General features: G+C 42.4%; 2 protein-coding genes across 3 annotated transcripts in view; one reads left to right on the plus strand and one right to left on the minus strand.

Annotated features, from left to right (window-relative positions):
- Positions 1-833, minus strand: part of TMED8 (transmembrane p24 trafficking protein family member 8) — a 38,142-nt gene extending 37,309 nt beyond the window's left edge. Inside the window, exon 1 of one of the 2 annotated variants that reach the window (XM_044774103.2) lies at positions 527-833. In XM_044774103.2, the coding sequence (XP_044630038.2) occupies positions 527-644 (118 nt within the window). In that variant the 5' untranslated portion in view covers positions 645-833. The remainder of the gene's footprint in view (positions 1-526) is intronic. The other variant, XM_044774104.2, reaches the window with a different exon arrangement.
- SAMD15 (sterile alpha motif domain containing 15) lies at positions 765-15,392 on the plus strand. The gene is made up of 3 exons (XM_014840906.3): positions 765-2,910; positions 3,818-3,916; positions 12,721-15,392. The coding sequence occupies exons 1-3, from the start codon at positions 1,000-1,002 to the stop codon at positions 12,955-12,957; spliced, it is 2,247 nt and encodes a 748-aa protein (XP_014696392.3). The 5' UTR covers positions 765-999; the 3' UTR covers positions 12,958-15,392.
- The last annotated feature ends 103 nt before the right edge of the window (positions 15,393-15,495 follow it).

The raw sequence follows: 15,495 nt of genomic DNA on the forward strand, positions 1-15,495 counted from the left end.
ATGGAGGCGAGGCAAGGGGGCCTGCGTGCAGGGAGGCTGGAGCAGACGGGGCGTCTATACAGAGGGAGGCGAGGCTGCCTCCCCGGATGGAGCCAGAGAGGCGCATGGACAGGCTGGGGCCGTGGACACACGTGGGGATGGGGGTGAGGAGCCCGAAGCGGGGGGCCCCGAGGCACAGGGGTTGGGCCGGCCGCCCAGGAGCGAAGGGCGGGCGTGCTGGAGCCGAGGCGGCGCAGGGGCAGAGCGGCGCACTCGCCACCGTTTGGGCCGACATGAGAAAGGAAGCGGGGCAGGAACCAAGGCATTTCGAAACCGGAGCATACTGTGACCTCGAGCGAAGCCCAGGGCCCCGGGAGGGCAGGGGTCGCGGCCGAGGGGAGCGAAGGCAGGGGCTCGGCGCGCGCAGGGGCTGCCCAGGAGGGGCCGCTCCGCCGGGGCTGCGGGCAGAGCGCGGCCGAGCCCCGCGCCGCGAGCGGGACCCCGAGGCCGGGCGGCACCCACCCGCCGGCGCCCCGGCCTTGCGTACCTGAGGCGGCCGCCTGGCTCCCCTCCACGCCCGGGCCGTCCCCGCCGCCGGCCGCCGGCCCTCGGCCCACTGCGGGGCTCCAGGGGCCCGGCCTCTCGGCCAACCGCCGCTCCGACATCTGCAGCCCGCGCCGGGAGCGCCTCCGCCGCCAGCCGCGAGCGGCTCCGGAAACAGCCGAAGGGCGGGCGAGCGCGGCGGCGGCGCGCCGGGCAGAGCCGAGCGGAGCCCGCGGGCCGGAAGGGGCAGCGGCCGGCCCGAGCGGTCGCGGGAGCCCCGGCCGGCGGAGGCTGGCGCCCGGGCGCGGGGACGGTTACCGCGTGCTTCTGCTCGCGGGTTTTTAAAGTCGGAGCTTGAAAGAACAAACAAAACCGGGGAAGGTGCCGGAAGACCCGGCCGGAAATCGTGGTCTCCATAGAGACGCTATCGGAAGTTGGGGTTGCTAGGAGGTCTGGGCGCGTCGGCCAGCCAACATCATGGCCGAAGTCCCTGAAGACTACGATTCCGAGCCGGATGCAGGTGAAGACCTGGAGTTTGAGGGACCAGAACTGCCCGGGTCTTTCAAAATGGCTGAGGATGCCGAACCAGACGGCGCGGCAGAGGCAGGCCCGAAGCTGCCTGAAGAACGTGACCAGGAGCCACAGCCAGGGACGGAGGAAGAGAACTTTCAAGAGGAGGCGCTAAAGAGTGCTAAGAGTGTGCGCTCACAACCAAGACCACCCGGGACCCCGGAGGAAGAGATTCCCAAGGAATCGGAGATAGTCCTTTCTAGTGAGATTGAGCCAGGGCTTCCCCAAGAGGTAAAGTCGGAGACATCCAGAGAGATGGGAGAAGAGCTTTTCAAGGATTTGGAGGTCCCTATGGATGAAAAGCGTGAGGAGCCAGACCTAGAGCCACCGGAGGGTGCTAAAGCAGATCTTACAGAGGATGTACTCATAGGGTCAGCTAAGGAAATAGATCTACAGCCACCAAAGGAAACCGAGTCTGGGGTTCCAGGGGCCACAATCAGTGAGACAAGATTAGAGTTACTAGAGGAGACCAAACCGGAAGTTCTGGAGGAATCATTTATAAAGCGATACGAAAAAGTAGTTCTTGAGCCTCTAGAGCAGAGCAAACCTGAACTTACAAGTGAGAAACCGAGAAAATCAATTGAAGAGGCAGATCTCCAGCCACCAAAGATGACCACACTAGGGATTCCAGAGGAAACACAAAGAAAGTCACCTGAGGAGAAAAGGACAGAGCCATTGGAGGAGCCCAAACCAGAGTTTCCAGAAGAGAAACCAAGAAAGTCGACTGAGGATGCAGATCTAGCACCTCCAGAAGAGACTAAAGCAGAGATTGCAGAGGAGACACGAAGAAAATCAACCAAGGAGAAAGGGGCAGAGCCATCTGAGCAGACTAAACCAGAATTTCCAGACCGGAAACCAAGTAAGTCTACTGAGGAAACACGAAGAAAGTCAACTGAGAAGAAAGTTCCAGAGCCACTGGAAGAGACAAAATCAGAGTTTTCCGAGGAAAAAACAAGAAAACCAACAGAGGAAACAGGTTTAGAACCATCAGGAAAGACCAAGGCAGACATTCAAGAGGAGACACAAATAAAGTTTAATATGGAGAAAGTTCTAGAGCCCCCACAAGACACTAAACCAGCAGATCAAAAAGATAAGCAGAGAAAATCAACTGAGGAGACGCAACTAGCACCACCACAGAAGTCCAAATCAGACAAGACACTGAGAGAGTCAACTGAGGAGAAAGGTCTAGAGCCACCAGAAGGGACTAAACCAGAGTTTCCAAGGAAAAAAACGAAAAGATCAACGGAGGAAACAGGTCACGTGCTACCACAGAAGACCAAACCAGAGGTTCAAGAGAAGACACAAACAGAGACAACTAAGGAGAAAGATCTAGAGTTACCAGATACAGCCAAACCACTACTTAGAAGAGAGACATATGTAGAATTTTCCAAGGAAGATGGGCCAGAACCAATCAAATGGAAGCATTCTGTAGACAAGGGCGAGCTAGAGCACTCTGACCATCAAAGAAGAAAGTTGTCCGTAAAAGAAACTAAAAACATTGCTAAAGACTCTGTGATAGAGTCTCTTGCAGTAAGTGAAGTAGACTCTGTGAGTACAGATTATGAGTTTCCTCAAGAACCCCAGAAACTGTTTGAACTTACAGACAATGACATATATTCAGATCCCTCAGAATCTCAGAGGGATTTGAGAGAGTCCTTCTGTGAAAAGAAAGTTGTAGATTTGTCACCAGAGTTGAAGAAACTGGGACGCAAAGAAACCAAGCCAAAAGGAAGTATTGAGCTACAATTTGAGTATCTTGACTGGAGCCCGGAGAAAGTTGCAGAGTGGATTAGCCAGCTAGGCTTCCCTCAATACAAGGTATACAAAAGGAACATTTTTTGAAATCACATAGTCTCATCCTTCTACCTCTTATTCCTCTATCCTTCGCTGAGCTCTCACCTCATCTTCTCCAGAAGGAGTATGGGAAAATCCTGGTCTCTGCTAGAGGTGACTTGGATTTTAATTTTGGCCTTTCTGCTGATGTATATTTATATTTGGTAGGAGGGATGGAGGGTCACATCTGTTTGTTTTGCCTATTTTTTGCAGTGATTATAGTTCTCTGAAATCCTTGAATAAACACTAAGAAATTTATATAGGCTTCTTTTCATAGAAAACTATTTTTTAAGTAGATTTCGTCCAAGGTAGACTTTTTGGTACTTTACCAAGTTGTTTTCGTGGCAGCTCCCTTAACTTGAACTTGTCCTATTAATCTTAAGTGTCTGCCCCCAAATATGTCCTATATATCATGAGCACCTAACAGTATTGATTTCAATAGCCAATTAATCAAAAATAGTTTTATTAAAAAGATATGGTGAATCCTTTTATTTCAGTGATGCCAATTATGTTCTTGGATAACAACACGGGATCTGAAATGGTTTGTACCCCCATCCTTAGAAGCGTAATTGAGACACAAGTATCATGCCAAGAAAAGAATTACAGAGCAGCATGATACTTAACCAAGAGCTTAGATGGAATATATGAGGGATTATTATTAAATTTGAATGTAATTTAAAGTTAAATTTAAAATTTTTCTCGGTATAGAACCAGAGACAAGTATGACTTATTCCCTCCCTCCCTCCCTTCTCTCTCTCTCTGTCTTTCTTCTTCCTTCCCCCTCCCTCCCTCCTTCCCTCCTTCCTACCTTTCTCTTTCTTCCTTCCTTTCTTTCTTTTCTTCTTGCTCTTTGCCTTATATCTTTTGAGTGATGCTCTCATTGTACTGACAGGAGTGTTTTACCACAAACTTCATCAGTGGCCGAAAACTCATCTATGTGAACTGTTCAAACCTCCCTCAGATGGGGATAACAGATTTTGAGGACATGAAGGTGAGTTGTGCATAAAGTTTCCCTCTAGAGCACTGTGACAGTGCTACCATCTGTCTCAAACCGACCTCTTTTCTTCCAGCCTGGCCTCTGTTTCTGTTGGCGGTGATATCATACTCCCAATCCCCCAGGCTCACAGTGGTTGCTTCTTCTCTCCTTTGATCCCCACAAAGATCCCAAGAACTGTCAGTTCCTCCTATAGCATCTGTTTTTTTGCACTCGTACTTGTTCCAGGCCTTTATCATCTCATACCTAGAACATTCCAGTAGCCTGCTTTTAGCCTCTGCCCATAGGCCCTTTGGATTCAAAGGCTCTGCTTTTAGACTCTCACCTTCCAACTATTTATGTACTAAGAAACATTCTTTGGATCTCCTCTGCTAACAGCATAGTCTCAACTTCTTAGTTTAGTATTCAAGGCCCTCCACGAGTTTTCTCCAACCACCATGCTTTCCCCTACTACTCCTCTCTGTGAATCTTCTGCTCCAGCCTCACAGGTCTAACTTACACCCTCGCAAACCTGTCTTGTGCATCCCTCCCCCTTGTCTTTGCTCAGTTCCCCCTTCCCCTGTTTGACTACTATGAATCTTAATCATCCTTCAGGACCCAGCTCAATTCTCATCTCCCTGTGAAGTCTTTCCTGACCTTCCCAGCCCACAATAACGTCTCTTCCCAAGCTCTCATATGTTTTATGGGACACCCCCCCCCATTCTAACAACCATTTCACACTTTTACAACACCCAAAGTGTTTTGCCTGCTTTGCTACCTAACTTTGAAACAAGTTGCATTAACCTCTCTGGACCTCAATTTCCTAAGATCTCTCCAGCACCAACAGTGCATAATTATGATTCTTTACATCACAGCACCCTCCCTTTATAGTGTTTTATAGTTTACAAAGCTTCATGTACATAATCTCATTTATAACCTTTCCTTTAATACCCCCCACCCCAACATACCAGTGTTTTCATTCATATACTCTTGCCCATAAAGGCTCTGCCTCAGTGTTTCTCAAACTTGGATAGTCTTCAGAATCACGTGAGATTTAAAAAGAAATTAAAAGATTCCTAGGCTCCACATTCCAGAGATTTTGATTCATTAGGTCTAGGGTAGGCCCTGGAATTTTTTCCTTAGGTGACTCTCGATCAGGCCTTAGAACCATATAATTCCATGAGTCATATGATTTAGAAAATAAGAAAAGTATACTTGTTAATACCTAAGGCCTTTCCTGGCAACAAGATATAAAGAAATTCTTTTAAATTATTAAACACATGGTCCTAAGTGAACACTTAATCTCTTGAACTCTAATAATAGCTATCCTTTCTGAGTGCTTAGTGTGTTTTAGGTACCATACATATATTATTTCACTTAATCCCCATTTTACAGAAGAGAAAGTGGGCCCAGAAAGATGAAGCCACTTATACAAGGTCATTCAGATAGTAAGTTTAAGACCAGGATTCACATCCATTCTGTGTGACTTCCCAATCCATACTGTCTTTAAACCACTATACTGTATTGCCTTTCTAAATGAACAATTTTGTAACATGAACCTCCATATATATATATATAATGTCGAAAAGGATCACTTATTACAAATTGGTATTTCCAACCATGTCTTCACGTAGCCACCAATTACTACCAGATAAGTATCTTACTCTTTTTATGTTCAAAGGTGATGCAGTGTATTTATAGTTCTCATTTCTACCTAGGTTTGTAGTATACTAAATTTTCTAGATAAAAATAGTGAACAGAATTAGCAAAATAGTCACTTGTAGTCCAACATTAAGTTCCTGCAACATTTAAGTACCAAGAATTTCAGCTATTTATCATGAGAAAGCATTTTTAAGAGTCTGCCAATTCATTTTGCTTCCTGGACATTCTAATTCCAAAAGTACAGTATCAACATGCAATAATAAAAATTCTAAGTTTGCTTTTTCTGGTCTTGCAAGAAACAAGAGATCTTAAAAGTCTTCTGAAATCTTCAGGGGTAAATGATGAACCCCGTGACCTATCCTTATATCCTGAAAAGTTTGAATAAGCAAACTTCAGAATACTTACTATCAGGGTCACCAGACAAAATGGCCTCTCCTTGAGGTCACTAGAATAACATAAAGATCAAGACATTTAAAGTCATGTTAGATAAGCTTTGCTTGATACTTAGGTCCACATAAAAAAGCAATTATACACCATGACACAGGTAACTTTTTAGAGACCATACATGAACTTAAGTATGCCATAGGTACCTTCCTTAATGCTGATATACCGATATAATATGCTGATGTACCAAGCATTTTTAATCCCACCGTTCTAATGATAGCACCCAGGACATCCACAGTTTATCCCATAGCAACACTTCAGCAATGTAGTTACCTTGTTCATGCTAACTCTCCCATATTGTCATTCGTGGGCTTTGGGAGAGTGGGAGGAGTGGGGAAAGATCAGGCTGCTTGAGAGTACAGAATTCTGGACATGCTGCTAAGAAACTGAACCCCATTCAAACTGTGTACCCCATTTACAAGGCTTGCAGTTAATTTATGGCCAATTTCTATTCTCTTCAACTTCCTTTTACTTTCTTAATTTTGCAAGTACTCATCCTTCACCTGCAGAAATAATTCACCCTTCCCATTACCCTTCCTGCAACATCCTGAGATGACCAGAGAAGAGCTAAATGTGTAGGGGAGACCGGTGAGGCATGCAAGAGGAAAGACACACTAATTCTTCTTTTCACCTGGCCGAGGGATCCCTTGAAACCACCATCCTGTCTTCCCATTTGTAGTGATGCATTAGCTTGGGTAAAGGGGAGAGAAAGTCAATCTCTATTCTAGGGACAAGATAGACAAGACAGTGTTACACTTTCTTCAGCTTCTGTCTTGGAAAATATTTTTAACTGTTCATCAAGAACAAAAGAACTCTGTGATAAATATTTGGAGAAGAACATAAATGAATTGCTTATCCCCTTCATATGTGTGATTTTATATTACAACATATAGCCTAATAAGCTTTATAACATCTCAGCAATTTTACTGGACTTGCCTTGTGGCAAACTATTTAAACAGCACAAATTCATAACAACATGTCAGCAATTATCACTGGACAAAAATATTTTTATATATTTTTTGCAGAGGAAGCTTCACCCTGAGGTAACATCCACTGCCAATCTTCCTCTTTTTGTATGCGAGCCACCACCACAGCATGGCCACTGACAAATGAATGGTGTAGGTCCTCACCCAGGAACTGAACCCAGGCCACCAAAGTGGAGTGTGCTGAACTTACCCACTAGGTCAGTGGGGCTTGCCCCAAAATATTTTTTTAAGTTTTAATTTTCAAATAATTTCAGTTTTACGAAAGAGTTGCGAAGATAGTACAGAGAGTTTCTATATGCTCTTAATCCAGCTTCCCCTACTGTTAACATCTTATGTAACCATGGTACATTTATCAAAACTAAGAAATTAACATTGGTACAGTACTACTAAACTATAGACTCTATTCAAATTTCTGCAATTTTTTCCATTGATTTTTTTTTTTTTTTTGTCCCAAGATCCAACTGGAGATACCACCTTGCATTTAGCTGCCATGTTTCCTTGGTCTCCTCCCATATATGACAGTTTCTTGATCTTTCTTTGTGTTTCATGACCTTAACACTGAAGAGTAGTGGAGAGGTACAGTGTAGATTTCCCTCAATTTGAGTTTGTCTCATGTTTCCCATGAGGTTATGCTTTTTGGGGGAGACTGTCACAGAGGTGATGAGCTCTTCTCATCTCATCCCATCAGGGAGTACATGATATCAACCTGATTTATTACTGGAGATGTTAACTTTGATCGCTTGGTTAAGGTGGTGTCTGCCAGGTTTCTTCACTTTAAAATTACTCCTTCCCTTTTCATATTCTGTTCACCGGACGTGAGTTACTAAGTCCAGCCCATACTCAAAGAGAGGGGGATTAAGCTCCACCTCCTGGAGGGAGGAGCATCAAAGAGTTTATGGACGTATAGTAAAACTACCACAGTAATAAATATTTTAGGGGAGAAAGTTTGAAGCTATGCAAATATCCTGTTTCTCCTTAAAGTTTTGCCCGCTGATTTTAGCATCCATCAGTGGATCTTGCCTAGAGCAGTATTACCAAGTTGTCCTAATGATGATTTTCCATTTCCCTCATTCCTTCTGTTTAATTGGAACTCTTCTTAAGGAACTCTCTGTGTTTGTCCCTTCTCCCCCATTTGGGAGCTCTTTCAGCCTGGCTCCTGTGCCCTTTGACATGCTCCCCTTATTTTTTTTAGCGCTTTCTGGCACTACACGTTACTTCAGACTCATTTTGTACTTTGCTTGCTGCAGCCATAGAAGCATCTGTGTCTCCAAAGGGCCCTGGTTGCTTTTATTAGAGAATTGTGCTTAGAAACCAAGAAGTGGGGGCCAGCCCGGTAGCACAGCAGTTAAGTGCACACGTTCCGCTTCTTGGCGGCCTGGGGTTTGCTGGTTCGGATCCCCGATGCGGACATGGCACTGCTTGTCAAGCCATGCTGTGGTAGGCGTCCCAAATATAAAGCAGAGGAAGATGGGCATGGATGTTAGCTCAGGGCCAGTCTTCCTCAGCAAAAAGAGGAGGATTGGCAGTAGTTAGCTCAGGGCTAATCTTCCTCAAAAAAAAAAAAGAAACCAAGAAGTGAGCACCAGTTGTGCTTATTGCTGCTGGGATGTCACTGCTTCTAGACACTCTCAGCAGAAAGATGTAGGAAATATATGTATGTACTAACCCAAGTGTACACAAATTTCTATCATATATCTGTAAGCATGAGTTCATGCTGATATCTCTGGCTCTAGTCCAGCCCCACAGGGTTCATTCTAATCTTCCCATCCTTCCTACCCCATTTTGCTTCTTTACAACTCCTTTTTCTGACAGTGAGAGACCTGGCTCTCCCTACTTATAAATAGGTATCCCTACGAGAAACAAATTGACAAATAGAGTCAGCGTCTGTGTACAGTTCTTTCTGTCTTTAGCCTACACTACCTGAACAAAGCGCTGTTTTTAAAGTTAAAGTTGTTGAGGTCAGCTCCTTTCTTCTCTGCCCCCTTCAGTGAGATGATGTCTTTCTTTGTAATACAGTTGGATTCATTTGTCCACAGCCTATATTCCATCATGGGTTCCCAAAACATCCTGGCTTTTTAAAAAATTTGCATAAAGTCAAGTCACTCTTTGTGGTGTACAGTTCTGTGGGTTTTGACAAATGCACAGAGCCACATATCCACCAGCACAGAACCATACAGAGCAATTCCATCACCCTAAAATTCCCCTTGTTTTCCCCTTTGTAGTCAGCTCATCCCTCCACCTCAGTCCCTGGCCACGACCAACCTGGTTTTTGTCCCTGTAGTTTTGCCTTTTCCAGAATGTCACATAAATGGAAGCTTTGAGTCTGGCTTCTTTCCCCTAGCAAAATGCATTTAAGATTGACCCATGTTGTGGTGTGAACCAAAAAGCAGCTTTTAAGGAAACTGTACACCTGCTTTAATAGTAGTGGGACAGGCAATTCATACTGAAACCACACAATTACGTCTTTAGGTTTAATTAAAGTAAATTATAGGTTCCAACTTTGCAAATGTGCATAGTTACATACTCTAAGGTAACTAAACAGTCTGCAATAAATTAGTAATGATGAAGCAAAGCCGTCAGTAATTTACAAATACGAACAAGAATAGCAGCCTTCAAAAACCATAATCGCCAGAAGATACAACGATGATATAGTAATGACAGAATCTTCTTGAAAACTATAGGTGTTACAAATATCTGCCTGAAACCATGTGAAGTAGATGCTCTGCAGTGAGGCCAAGCATTGAGTGTAGGCCACCATCCTGGAAGGTGGAATTAAGAATACTCAGGGAGCTGGCCCCGTGGCTGAGTGGTTAAGTTTGCACACTCCACTTCAGTGGTCCAGGGTTTTGCTGGTTCAGATCCTGGGCACAGACCTAGCACTGCTCATCAAGCCATGCTGAGGCGGTGTCCCATGCAGCAGAGCCAGAAGGACCTACAACTAGAATGTACAACTATGTACTGGGGGCTCTGGGGAGAAGAAGAACCAAAAAAAAGAGAGAAGATTGGCAACAGATGTTAGTTCAGGTGCCAATCTTTAAAAAGAAAAAAGAATATTTAGAAAACTCTAATAATCCTCATGCATACCTATTTTTTTTATTGAGTTATTGATAGGTTACAATCTTGTGAAATTTCAATTGTACATTAATGTTTGTCAGTCATGTTGTAGGTGCACCACTTCACCCTTTGTGCCCACCCCCCACCCCACCTTTCCCCTGGTATCCACTAAACTGTTCTTGGTCCATAGTTTTAAATTCCTCATATGAGTGGAGTCATACACAGATTATCTTTCTCTTGCTGGCTTATTTCACTTAAATAATTCTCTCAAGGTCCATCCATGTTATTGCAAATGGAATGATTTTGTTCTGTTTTGCAGCTGAGTAGTATTCCATTGTATATATGTACCACATCTTCTTTATCCATTCGTCTGTTCATGGGCACTTAGGTTGCTTCCACATCTTGGCTATTGTAAACAGTGCTGCAATAAACATTGGGGTGCATAGGACTTTTGGGATTGCTGACTTCAAGCTCTTTGGGTAAATACCCGGTAGTGGGATGGCTGGATCGTATGGTAGTTCTATTTTTAGTTTTTTGAGGAATCTCCATACTGTTTTCCATAGTGGCTGCACCAGTTTGCATTCCCACCAGCAGTGTATGAGGGTTCCTTTTTCTCCACAACCTCTCCAAAATTTGTTGCTATTAGTTTTAGATATTTTTGTCATTCTAACGGGTGTAAGGTGATATCTTAGTGTAGTTTTGATTTGCATTTCCCTGATGATCAGCGATGATGAGCATCTTTTCATGTGCCTATTGGCCATCAGTATATCTTCTTTGGAGAAATGTCTGTTCATGTCTCCAGCCCATTTTTTGATTGGGTTGTTTGATGTTTTGTGGTTGAGTTGTGAGAGTTCTTTATATATTAAGGATATTAAACCTTTGTCAGATATATGACTTGCAAATATTTTTTCCCAGTTAGTGGGTTGTTTTTTTGTTTCAATCCTGTTTTCATTTGCCTTGAAGAAGCTCTTTAATCTGATGAAGTCCCATTTGTTTATTCTTTCTATTGTTTCCCTTCTCTGAGAAGGCATGGTGTCCGAAAAGATCCTTTTAATACTGATGTCAAAGAGTGTACTGCCTACATTTTCTTCCAGAAGCCTTATGGTTTCAGGTCTCACCTTTAGGTCTTTAATCCATTTTGAGTTTATCTTGGTGAATGGTGAAAAAGAATGGTCAATTTTCATTCTTTTACATGTGGCTTTCCAGTTTTCCCAGCACCATTTGTTGAAAAGATTTTCTTTTCTCCATTGTATGCCCTCAGCTCCTTTGTCAAAGATAAGCTGTCCATAGATGTGTGGTTTTATTTCTGGGCTTTCAATTTTGTTCCATTGATCTGTGCACCTGTTTTTGTACCAGTACCATGCTGTTTTGATTACTGTAGCTTTGTAGTATGTTTTGAAGTCAGGGATTGTGATGCCTCCCGTTTTGTTCTTTTTTCTCAGGATGCTTTAGAAATTCAGGGTCTTTTGTTGCCCCATATGAATTTTAGGATTCTTTGTTCTAATTGTGTAAAGAATGTCATTTGGATTCTGATTGGGATGGCGTTGAATCTGTAGATTGCTTTAGGTAGAATGGACATTTAAACTATGTTTATTCTTCCAATCCATGTACATTCATGCATACCTATTTTGAATAATCCTTACTAACCCAAGTAAGTTGCTAGTAAGTTACTTTAAGTCTTAGGCAAAAATAAAGTCTGTTGCTTGTTATTCATCAGAACTAAAGAAAGAACTCACAGTTTTAGATTAATTTATAGCCCATGAGAGGACCCTTATGGTCCATCGATGAACCTCAGATGTACCTTAAGAATCACTGAAGTAGAGAAGAGATGGTTAGATTATATTTCCTGATTCCACATGTAACCAATAGCTTTATAACACCTTTAATTTCTACATTTGAATATTCAACAGTACTGGCCTCTTTCGGCCAACAGTAAGCACATAGCTCTTTTGGTTAATATTGAATGTGTTTATGACTACAAGGTCCTTCCTTGGGGCACCATATGTAAACCTCAGTGAATCTGTGAAATAACCTCTTCCGGTAAGGGGCATTCTAAAGGAGAGTTGAGGTGCAAGGTGCTGAGCATTGAGCAGCCTCAATTACAAATCAGAATTCTTAAGAGCCTCCTGTAGTAATTTGGATCTCAAATCTTAGAAACCTCAATTGCTACAGACCTCAATTAGTATTCCCTTTGGGATGCAAGGCTAATAAAACAGCTGGAACTTTAATGTCTGCTTTTTAGTGTTTGGCATTTATTTTTAGTCAAAGAAACTGAGTAACTATTTGAGTAATGATTTTTTTTCTAGTTGCACATTAACTGAGCCTCTTATAGACAAGTTATTTATTAACTTTCCCAAAGATAGTCATGGTTCCTAATCTGAACATTATCATATGTTCATATGGTTGGTCAGATTGCTGAGGGAAAAGAAAGAAATTAACCCTTCAGTGGCCATCTGATGCAAGGGCCTAGAAACATCTTTAAATGGTACTTTTAAAAAGATAATAAATCAAATAAGGCCAGCTTAGTTAGCCTTTCAATGTGTTATTTCATTATTTTATTTTCCCCTAGAAATAACTAAAGGGGTTAGCATTCAAGGGGCCTAGGACACTAAGTAAAACTTGGATTTAGTTATATTTCCAGGTTAGTCCCATTAAACAATTATCCTTGTATTTCAGGTAATTTCTCAGCAAACTCGGGAGCTGCTGGGAATTGAAGAGCCATTATTCAGACGCACCATCGCCCTTCCCTATAGGGACAATATTGGCTTATTTTTAGAGCAAAAAGGTCATTCTGGGGTAAAATCTGATTCCTTGACCTTCTCTGAATTTGTGAAAGAAGCCAGATTAGAGGATTATGCTCCACAAATAACTGCCCCTGAAGAGAAGGAAGCATTATATTACTTTGAACCATAGGGAAAAGCCATTTCACTTAGCTTGAAAGATCAAACTAAATCGCTTGGGGGAAGAAGTGTGGTCTTTTTGGGTTTTCTTTTTCTCCTCTTCATTAAGGATCAGAGTCAGAACTGCTGGCCTGCTCCTAGTTCTATCACCCGTTCACAGCACCTTCCCTTTCTTTGTGTATCAATTTAGCCCCTCGTTAAAACAGAGATAGCAATATTTCTCTTTCTGGGTAATTGTAAGAATTCCTGATAAATTCTAGTATCGGTATCTGGTAGTAAGAACATGTTGGGGAAATAGAATTACAGGTAAAGTCTCCTGCCAACCCAGATAATCCTCTCCACAAAGGCAGGAAAAGAAACAGTTTTATTGTTGAGTCAGCATGAAATCAGACTGTGATGCACGTCACAGGTAAGCTGCTGAAGAGTTGCAAAGACAAGGAGATCTCAACCTTTTATATTGCCCGGCAGATACAATCCATAACTTACGTGTTAACTGTCCACGTCCAAAAGAAAAATAAAACCTCTCCATCTCTTTATGACAACCAGGAAGTTACTACTTGGAGCCAGGCACTTAGGCCAAACTCCAGGTCAGGGAGGCGAGGTGCTCTCCTCCTCGGTCCTCACGTTCCACAGAGAGAGCTCCAAGGCCCACCAGAAGGTAGTCCTGGGATGTTAAAATGGCAGACAGCTGATTCAGCTTTTTAAAAGATTTACACCAATCTCAAAAACAGAGAAAAAGGATTTAAATTACAAGTTTTCTAAAGGAAATATTTTAAGAAAAAGGAGAGGGAAGTTCTTTTTCCCTTTTGGCATCAGAGAAAATTTTTTTTAAATATGTTTTTATATTTCTATTTATCCTTACAAATAACATGGCTTATAGAAGTACCAGTGACCATAGGTTTTTTTTTTATGTGGTGCCTTCCAGACCTTTATAAAATGAAATTCAGGCGAGAGTCTACCCATGACTGGACTGCTCAAAAGAAATTGCTGTTCACCTTAAACAAGTAGATAGCCAGTTATTTCTCCCACAAAAATGAATTTATTTGGGATCAGCAAAGAGTTGCAACTCAGGATCTGCAACCAGGGCAGGCTATGTGCAAGTATGGAGCAGCAAGGGGAAGAGAAAACCCTTTTATACAGGCGAAGAGGAATTTGGGAGGGCTGTTATAAATGAGGAGTCCACTGGAGGAATTGAGAGTTCGAAGTGCGGTGGTTTATCATTGGCTGAGCTCTGGCAGGCTGTCCTTGGCGGAGCCGCTTGCCAGTCAAGAGGAAGTCTTTCTTCCTCCTGCTGGGCTCTGCTGTCAAAGTGGGGTGTGAGAGCTCCCCCTTTTGGCCTCTCGACTCCATTTTAATGAGGTTTCTGTTTATCATTTTCCAAATTACAAAATATTTCTTGTTGCTTGAATGATGCCAGTTCCTCTCTAGTTTTACAGACTTAACTGCACTTCCTCTTCCCCATCTCATTTCTTAATCCTACAAACCACTATAGGGCTACCCTTAGCCAGAAGGGCAGTGCTGTACCCTGTCCAGTGCCCTGCACCTGCATGAACACTCGGAGGAATCCATTTCTTTTTCTTTTCCTAGTGAGAGAAGGAACAGCGCCTCAAATTAGCATTCATAACAAGTGTTAATGTTTGATGTTGAACCTAATTTTTTCCCAGATTGAACTAACAAAATTTTATCTCAAACCATTCAACACCACACCATTGAGTTTGCCTAGCTCGCAATTATGCAAAAAGGACAAACATAAATGATTAACCTAAGACCATGGTGGTTTCCATGTATAGTAAATGGTTTTGATCAGAAGCACTTTAGCGTTTAGCAAACAATGGTTCTGTTCAATGACAGCATAGTCAGTGTCATCCTTTCTCAACTTGATGCTCACTGCTGTTGTTTTCTACTCTTTTATAATTGACAAAGTATTTCCAAAATATAAGGAAATAAAATATAGATCTTATTGTAGGAGTATGATCTATATTTTGAAAAATTTTTTTAGCCATTTAATATAAATGCCAGCTATTTTTTAAAATGGTTTTATGGTTTTAAATGGTTCAAATGCAAACTGCTTTAAATAAGATAGTACCAATAACAGTCATATATAGCTGAAATAAACATGAAATGAGTCTAATTCAATTAAGAATGTTTACCACACATTTTACTTCTCTATCCAAAATGAGAGGAAAATCAAGCTGCATCATTTGTCAGCTACATACTGCTAAAGGAAGGACACTACAGTATGAAACTGTCCAATAATGACGTTATAACTCCTTGAATTTAGCTTTTACACGAGAGATGGTTTTTATTAACAAGGCTTTCCTGGGGAAGCAGCTTACTGAAGTGTGTCCAGTTAGGTAGTTTCATTTGGTTGCCTCCAAAAGCCAGACATAGCCAAATATGCTAATGTAAAGGACCTCTTGTTTTATTCTACATCTTAAAGAGCCATCAGTACAATTTCTGATTCCTGAGTGCCTAACATATGGCAAACACCATACAGTCACATGACTCCGTCAATTGTGATGGTCAGGGCACAACCATTGTAGAGGGAGAA

Source organism: Equus asinus, chromosome 7, assembly GCF_041296235.1.
Source record: "Equus asinus isolate D_3611 breed Donkey chromosome 7, EquAss-T2T_v2, whole genome shotgun sequence".
Lineage (NCBI taxonomy): Eukaryota > Metazoa > Chordata > Mammalia > Perissodactyla > Equidae > Equus > Equus asinus.

Coding starts and splice junctions, on each gene's coding strand:
- SAMD15 (XM_014840906.3), top strand. CDS start 1,000: ATGGCCGAAGTCCCTGAAGACTACGATTCCGAGCCGGATGCAGGTGAA. Junction 2,911..3,817: donor TAGGCTTCCCTCAATACAAG/GTATACAAAAGG, acceptor TTGTACTGACAG/GAGTGTTTTACCACAAACTT. Junction 3,917..12,720: donor CAGATTTTGAGGACATGAAG/GTGAGTTGTGCA, acceptor CTTGTATTTCAG/GTAATTTCTCAGCAAACTCG.